At 46.0% G+C, this 8,233-nt stretch overlaps 1 protein-coding gene across 3 annotated transcripts in view; it reads right to left on the bottom strand.

Annotated features, from left to right (window-relative positions):
- Positions 1-8,233, bottom strand: part of fam222ba (family with sequence similarity 222 member Ba) — a 30,382-nt gene that overhangs the window by 5,681 nt on the left and 16,468 nt on the right. For all 3 annotated transcript variants that reach the window (XM_085469674.1, XM_085469675.1, XM_085469676.1), the window contains exon 2: positions 5,181-5,308. In XM_085469674.1, the coding sequence (XP_085325800.1) occupies positions 5,181-5,262 (82 nt within the window). In that variant the 5' untranslated portion in view covers positions 5,263-5,308. The remainder of the gene's footprint in view (positions 1-5,180; positions 5,309-8,233) is intronic.

Below are 8,233 nucleotides of genomic sequence, written 5' to 3'. Positions count from 1 at the left end.
AAGGAAAAAAGAGAGAGCGAGATAGACGCAGAGAGCACAGCTCCATGACAGCAGACAAGTAATCAGACACAGAAGCAGCGTCTCTGATCTGTGGGAACACCTCCCAGGCCTCAGCTCGCAGACATTTGTTACACCTGCTAAGCACTGTGGCTAAATTTAACAATGCCAAAGTGACAATGTGAGCACGATTGTGTGTTTGTGTATGCGTGAAGCTCCTTTTAAAAAATTTGTGACAGGATCGTGCAGGTGCTGGCTTGCGCAACAACCGCTTGTGTCCATTTTCAGCCTCGGTGGATGTGACTGCTCGCATCTTTCTAACACACTGATCTCACTTCCACAAAAAAAAAAAAAAAAAGGCTTCTGTCCCTGCTGTCCTCCACCATGCTACCCCCATCACCTCAGCCCTGCCAGCCTGACCTACTTCCACCACACCTCTCTGACTGATGGACATGAGTGGAGCCGATGTGTGAAGAGAATCGCTGCTCTGACCGGTCTCTGAGCTCCATTTAATTCCCTCTTTCATCCTGTTTGAGGAGGGGGGGGGGATTTTCAGCTCAAGTAAAACACGTCTTTATAGCACACTGGCTACTCCTCTGTTGTTGAGTGAGCAGTAATTTTAAAAGTCTGAAATTCTGGCAGAGGTCTGCGGTTTCAGGCAGCCATGGTCTCACAGCGGGAGGACTGGACATGTGGGATGAGGCACGGAGCTGAATGGAGGGCGCTGACACGGCGGCACCAAGAGTTGTGCCAACTGGCTAATTAATTCGAGCTTTATTTGTGAACAGGAAACAATGGGCAGCGATGTGCGGGGCCGGCATAGGGCGGCACACAGGGGGCGGCTGTAACTAAGCATTCAGCCTGCTGATGGCAGCCTCATTAATGCAGGGGTCTGGGCCAAAGAGCTGGAGCTTGACACCCACCATCACTGAGGCCTAATGTCTGTCACTGAATAAATGCCAGGGTAAGCAAACACAGATAAATGAACACTTACACAGGAGCACACAGACATGATGAGCAGAGGTTTCACCTGTCAAATACAGGAAATGATTAATGAGCCTGCAAAAAACAAAACAAAACAAAAAAAAAACCCAAAGGAAGTTTGATCATAACACAAATAAAACCTCACTCCGTTTTTCCAGTAATTAGTAGGTTACCTTTACTACAGAGTGCAAAGAGTATAAAGGAGTATGCATTAATAAATGCAAGTTGTTTGCTCTCTGTGTTCAGTTTGGAAGATCTTGGCACAGCCTCCGTGGTCTGCAGCTGCTGTCAAAACCTCATGTCAGTGTAGCTGTAGAAAGGGTTGTAAGTGGGTGGGAAGTGAGTACATCATCTGTTGCGATGAATAAAACATCTTTTATCATTTTACGGGGATGGAATCTTCTATTTGATACCAAGATTGTGCACAGCATGACAGAATGTTATGCTTTTCCTTACATTCTGTCATATATGTTGGCCAAAGTTTTAAAAACACGAATGTCAGCACACATGAAGGTAATCCCCGTGAGCCACGAATCAGGCTTCAAACTGCTCTGCATGCTCCAGTTGAGTGTTTTTTCTACTCTTGGCTCTGTGTGATGTCAGTCGATGATATCCCAATCACACTCTGAAGCATGAAGCAGCCACACCCACCTGTTGTTGGCGACATCTTTGAAAGAGACGCAGCCATTCACAAGAGAGCTGGTTTTCTTGTTGTTTCAGATAGAAGATGAATGGCACTGAGGTCATGCAAAATTACTGGAGTTAATAGATGTCCACAAATAAAAATAAGGAGATGGAAATAAAAATAATAACCCTGCTTTTTAATAACTACAGCACATCTAAATGCAAAATCACTTCATGTTTTCTGTGCAGGCTTCTAGACTAGTTCACATGAGAGATCCAAATAGAACGAAGGTAAAATACATGCAATTTTAATAAAAACCTTAAATTGACAAGAAAAAGTGTATTTTTTCATATTTCTATGCAGGGGAAGACAACTGTTTCTTTTAGATTGAAATCTACAGCAAGAAAAAAATTAAAACAAACAAAAAAATACTAACCCACAGACATGTAACTGCCTACAGTGTTATTTCTTTGCCACTGGCATTTGTGTAATGAGTTTTATACTTAAGTTGTAAGATTCAGGCAAGTAGCAAAGAAAGCACTGCCAATGGAAAGTGACCAATCCATTAAATTGGAAAAGGGATTATACATTGTTAACACAGCTTAGGCTGACATTTTGGGGAGGGCGGAGGGAAAAAAAGGCAAATCAGGATAAAGGGTTTAACAGCACCGCTGTAAAATGTGTAATGAAATCGGTAAATTACTGTTTAGAGCAGCTTCCCCACTAACAGTGGATAAAATCGACCTCTCGCTGTTTACATCTGCTTAAGGCTCCTGGCAGCTGTTGATTATGGGTTCTAGTAAGCAAGTGTAGCTTATTAGCATTTCAACCTTAACCTGGAACCTGGATTAGTTGAAGGGCTTAAAGCATCAAGGGAGGGTTAATGAGGAATATGAGTGAAGTTTGTAGGCGGCTGCTGGTGGCTGCAAGCACATCATCTCTCAGATCTCCAGCTAAGCACGTTTCCAGGGAGGGAGCAGGGGAAAGAGGGCAGTCTGGCCGCGCGCTAATTATCCCACTGCAAGCGAGCTAGTTGGAACACAAGTGCACAGTCAGCAGGCACTAATTAGGGTTTCTTTTATTCAAACTACTGTTTTTATTGAACAAGGTTTAAGCAGCAGGGAGCAGGGGCTCATGCTGCTGTAAATTGCATTTTTCACACAAGAGCAGGAAATTAGGTCTGAAGCTTCGGCATCAAATTAGACATGAGTTTGGTTTCTCACGTGAAGAGACCTCCCTACATTTTTGCCGAGTTATGAAGAGAGCATAACCTTCAAAGAAAATGAAAACTATTATGAGGAGAGGAGGAAGAGAAGGTTGCTTTTGATCTCAGTGGGGACTAAGATGTGAGAATCAGCCAAGTGGCCCAGCTGTACTCACAGTTTGTTCTGCCTGTGAGATGTGAGGACCAAGGGCCACTTCCTGGTACTTGAGTCATCCTGCCTGGAGGATGAGCAGTTTTCTTCGTGACCCGCTGTCTCTTAGCGTACCTGATCTGCTCCTCCGACAGTCTTTACATTTCACAGCCGTCATCTGTTAGCAGACACTCCCTGATGATAAATAGAGCAGCTGCCCTGGCCTTGCCTCTGACAGCAGCCTGCAAGCTCGTAACTTTAAATGACTCTCCAGTGCGCAGATTCCCCCGCAGGAGGAGAGGCAGGGCACAGCCAGCCTGGCGTTTTGGAGCTCTTGGTGATTATTGAGTGGTGGGAAAGTGTCAAAGACAAGATTGTGTTACACAAGACTCGGCATTAGGGAGCACCGAGTAGCTGAAAGGCTCGAGCTCAAGAATAGCAAAACAAATAGGAGCTAATTATGTAAACCTCCCATCTGAGCTTTTTTTTCCCCCTTTTTCTTTTTTTGCAAGGACTTGTCAGTGCACTGAATAAAGATTTCAAGTAACAACCAGTCTATGAATTTCACCTAAAAGCAGTCGAGCACATCTCTCACGGAGTCAAGCTGTCAAATTATCTTCTGTGCTGGGTAAGCGATAGAAGCTCTGGAGAGACAGTGAACTCTGTGGACAGCCAGCAGGGAGACGGTGGAGCATTACTCGAGGGTTCAGGCCTGACAACTGCTAAGACTGCTAACATGCAGGAGGTGAGCTACAGGTGATAGATTATGGGTGGTAAAAGAGGCAAACCAGAGAGAGCCTATTTCTTTTCAAATTCACTTTTTTCATGGCACTTTGATAAAAATGATACAGTTCACATGACATTCGGGTCGGCGCCTGTTTGACTAACAGATGAAAAGCATTATGAGAAAATGATAAGAAAAAAAAAAAAAAAAAGAGGACTGGAATTACACTTCTAGGAATGGCCGTGGCTGTGGGAAGCACACTCCATCACCTAAATGGATTACAGTCCTGAGCAGAAAAAACAAATTGAGCTCCAGTTGTCTTGGTGTGTCACATAAAGGAAGAGCAGGGAAAGAGTCTGGCTGATGGCTGTACCATGTCACAAGCCTGCCTGAGTGAGGCAACAGACGCTGGCACTTAGCAGACTCCCTCGCGCTTGCCGATCTCCTGGGGGTTGGCTGATTACTGTGATTCTGAAATTACAGTCTTGATGAGCTGGAGCATTTTACAAAAAAAAAGAAAAAGAAAAAAAAAGGGCAGTAGAAATGGGTCACGCCTGGAGCTGAGCTCAGGGAGGAGACAGGAGGAAAAGGAGACCAAGACGTTTTGTGTAAATAAAGCTGACCAAAAGTATTGAGCATAATGTCTCAGACGTGACTGATCTGCTGGGTATAAAAAACTAACTGAAGATGAAACAAAAGGCAAGTATGACTGTGACCTGGCATCAAATGGACAAACTGTGCAATTCATAACAAAATGTGAATATATTTACTCTTAAAAACAAAGAACGGTAATCTACTGTTTCTTTGTGTATTTTTCTCCTTCATCATCACTTGTCAGAGCCTCTGAAGTCTGCGCTCTCGCTGGCATTTGCTGACTTCGACTCTCCATTTGTGCTGCTGACACCCAAAAGTGTCCAAGTTTTTCAGCAGTTGTAAAATTCAAACACATTGAATTCAGCGGGCCGGCACTGACTACTCTGCTGTTAAACCGGGCCAGCAGATTGCTTCTTAAATTCACCCACATTACAAGATCATCGGGGCAAAACCACTCAGCCGCAATCTGTCTGCAAGTCTGACAGTAACTGACTCTTCCTGATGGTGAAAAGTAGCTGAGATGCTCATGTTCAAACACATGCAATGTTGCAGTGAGCACACAGGACCACACTCTTGTGACAGACAGATCCTCAGGGGCGATGAGAGAGGGAGGGAGTCGGTTTGCCTTTCATCAGCAAATTAATGGTGCAGTTCATCTTAATTTCCCTTGAAGACAGATCTATGGTCCTGGAGCACTAAAATATTCTCTCTCACTCTCACTCTTTCTGGTTTTAACACAGAGCTGCAGAAGAGATCCAGGCCAGGGTTGGCATGGGGATCTAATGTGGGGCGGCCAGCAGGATTGTAACAGCTTGGTTTGCTGTGTGGGATGATGGTGGTGGTGGTGGTGGTGGTGGTGGTAGTTAACAGTGTGCATGTGTGTCCCGAGAGCAGTACTTACATTTCTGAAGTCCAGTGTTCATCTGCGTGTGGGGGAGAAGCTGGAGGGGGAGGTCACCTGGCCCTGGCAGACAGGCCAGCATTTCACACAGACACTAATGCAACATGGGACACACACTTCTCCTCACACTGTGGAGAGAAAAAGAGAGGGAGAGGTCAGACATAACTCCAAGGCAGCACATGGTGCCTGTCGATGCAGAGGCTGGGTGCAGGCAAATAGAACTCAGTAGCAAGTCCCCTGAGGCACGGGGCTGAGGGAGACATAGTTACCTTTCAATTAGAAACTGATTCACACCTGGAGCATCGGGTAAGGTGACATTTGATGCCAATAACAACTTCAATTAAACATCAAACAGCTGAAGTAAAACGGGCAGGCTGGGCCTGAGGGACTGGCAGCTTTAAATCGACTCAGTCCCTCCTCCTACTCGACTTGCATGTTAGTCACCTAGTTGGACCCCGCTACCCACACTTTAATTCTCTGCCACTATCAGACCGTGGCAGAGGAAATTAATGACTCCTGTATACCCAAAAAGAACACACTCAAGAGGCCTGGCTCTGACAAGTTAGTGCATCTCTGATCGATACTGCAGTCCTCCAGACCTCAAAGAGGCCCTTATTTCGGGGACATTAAACAATGGAGTCAGCTAGGGACGGGTGGAAAGAAATGAATAAACATGGCTACGGCTCCCATAAATGTCTGCCACTTTGTGCAATAATTTGATGTAACAGTGAGGGAGAAAACGTTAGCCATGCTCCACTTGGCTTACTGCTGTATTCAAAAACACCACAGATGCTTGCTTAATCAGCACTGAAGAACAGTCAGGGAGCAAATTAAGTCTACAGAGTCCGTGCCCTCCCCGTTTGCCGTGTGGCATCAGAGGAGGGTGGCAAGTGAGCGCAGACAAACAAGCGTCTATGAGAGAGGCAATTACCCACATAACAACCTTGCCATGCCTGTCTGCCGCAGGGTGATGGCTTAAAAGTGTCTTCCCCCCTGCGGGGAGAAGAGACAAGTGGAGGAAAGAGTGACAAAGCGAGAGAGAAAGGTGAAAAGGAAGAAAGAAGGGTACCGGGTTTAGGGTGGTAGTAGAGGGGTGGCGGGGGCTGAACTTGCTTTAAAAAGCAGGAGCTCAAAAAGGTCAGGATGACAGCTCATTTAAATCCTCCCAGCAAGAAGTAGAGACACCCCCCCCCCCCCCCCCAAAAAAAAAAAAAAACAAAACAAAAAAACAAGCCTTAATGAAGCTGCCAGTTCTACACAGACACCTGAGGGGATTGCACCTTAGGGTGCTGCATGGGGAGGGGGCAGTTCTGAGATGGATCTGAGGATTTCGGGGGTGTTCTGCCGCACTGACACTGCGTCACCTTTTCTGTTGCTTGGCCTCTGCTCCCACTCCTCTCATCCTCCTCCCCTTTCCTGTGCCTTCTGATTTACAGCCTGGACTGCCATATGGCTGCAATCCCTGCCCTCAATTCAGCGTGTCACCATGCATTAACTTTAATTGGGTTGATATGTTATTCTTTTCCCTCTGGCCTTGGAAGGATTTTAGGTACATGGTGCCTTGATGTCAACAGGCAAGATTTCCAGCCCTCTCTCATTTATCAGGATGCCAAGATTTCACAGAAAGATAACAGCAATCTCTTTGACAACAGGCAGGTTTGGTGTGGAGGAAAGCTAAATATCAAATACAGCAGTGTCTTTGTTAGGAGGGTTTCAAAAGCAGAACGGTGGCAGCAGAGTGAAATGATGTTGGGGAAAACAAAACAAAACCGAGCACATAACTGTCCGTTAATTTGTTGTAAGAACACACACAACACACTACATGCAAAAAAACCCAACCACCCAACAGGCCACCCCCTTCCTGCCTCCCCCACAGCGCCCCTGAATGTCAGAAAAGTGTGCAGTGGGGAGTGCAGAAACAAAGGTCAGCCTATGGTAATGCCCAAGCTGACGCTCTGCTTTGTAGCGCAGAGCAGGCGGACATGAAACCCGACAGACAGAAGCCTGACGTTTACTGACTTGCCTTTCAGCACCACTGCCACAGTGACTTCAAATATACATCACACGCCAAACAGTGGCACTTTCTACAAAGGCGCACACCCCCATGGAGGCTTTCTTTTTTTCCCCCCCTCCCAACACTCAGACTATTTGTATCAGAAGCGGCACGAATACACCTGACAGAGTGTCAGATCCAGACAGGGACCAAGCTCGCGATAGTTGGAGGTGCCTCTCTGCAGGATGTAATTGGACACATGACTCGGTCGCCTGCTGGCTGTCCAAATTGCCCTGTAACTACCAGGGGGTTTAGCCTACTCTAAACAGGGAGCTTGACCCTCAAGCTGCCCATCCATTCAGGTAAATATCTACCCTAATCACCTAATAGTCCTTGTCGTACAGAGACAAGCCCCTCCTGTTATAAGTGGAAACACAGTTGCGTATAAGGAGGCCCAGCCAAGCCAGCTGGGAAGGCCTGTGGAGCAGGGATTGGCTTGGTGGAGTTTAGCCAGGCGTCTCACACTATCAGCCCCGTGCAGACAGACACTACGGGGTTCTCAAAGTATTAGGGGGGGGGCCGTGACTCGGCAAGTCTCCACCAGCTACTTATAGAACTGTAATAAAGCGTGTGAATAACTGTGCGGCTTTCATTATAGACAAATAAAGGCAAGAAGACAAATCAGGACTTGAGCAAGTGATGCGCATGGCTTGTGTCATGTGTCAAATTGCTCCCATAAAAGCTGACCTATATTTTCTTTTCATTTCTCACTGGGGAAGGAGAAATAGAAAGCCATCTGAAAGTTTGAAAAAAAAAAAGATTACAGAGAAGTGAAGGAGGAAGAGGATAGATGGAAGCCATTTAGGAAATGAGACCAGCTGACTGCATTTATGTGCTGATTGTTTTGATCAATATCCTCTCCATCAACTATAATCTGCATTTGTTAGAAATTTGGAAATAGCATCAGGCTAATTGCATAGCATATTAAAATGGGGGGAGGGGGGGGGGGGGGTCACAGAAAATAAGCTAATTAGAAGCAGACATCTACAATATTTGTGCA

This window comes from Copadichromis virginalis, linkage group LG10, assembly GCF_057382275.1.
Source record: "Copadichromis virginalis isolate Kocher_CV1m ecotype Utaka linkage group LG10, C_Virginalis_male_GT1.1, whole genome shotgun sequence".
In the NCBI taxonomy this organism is placed as follows: Eukaryota; Metazoa; Chordata; class Actinopteri; order Cichliformes; family Cichlidae; genus Copadichromis; species Copadichromis virginalis.
The sequence above is the reverse complement of the archived record's forward strand: the minus strand, read 5'-3'. Positions and strand labels throughout refer to the sequence as shown.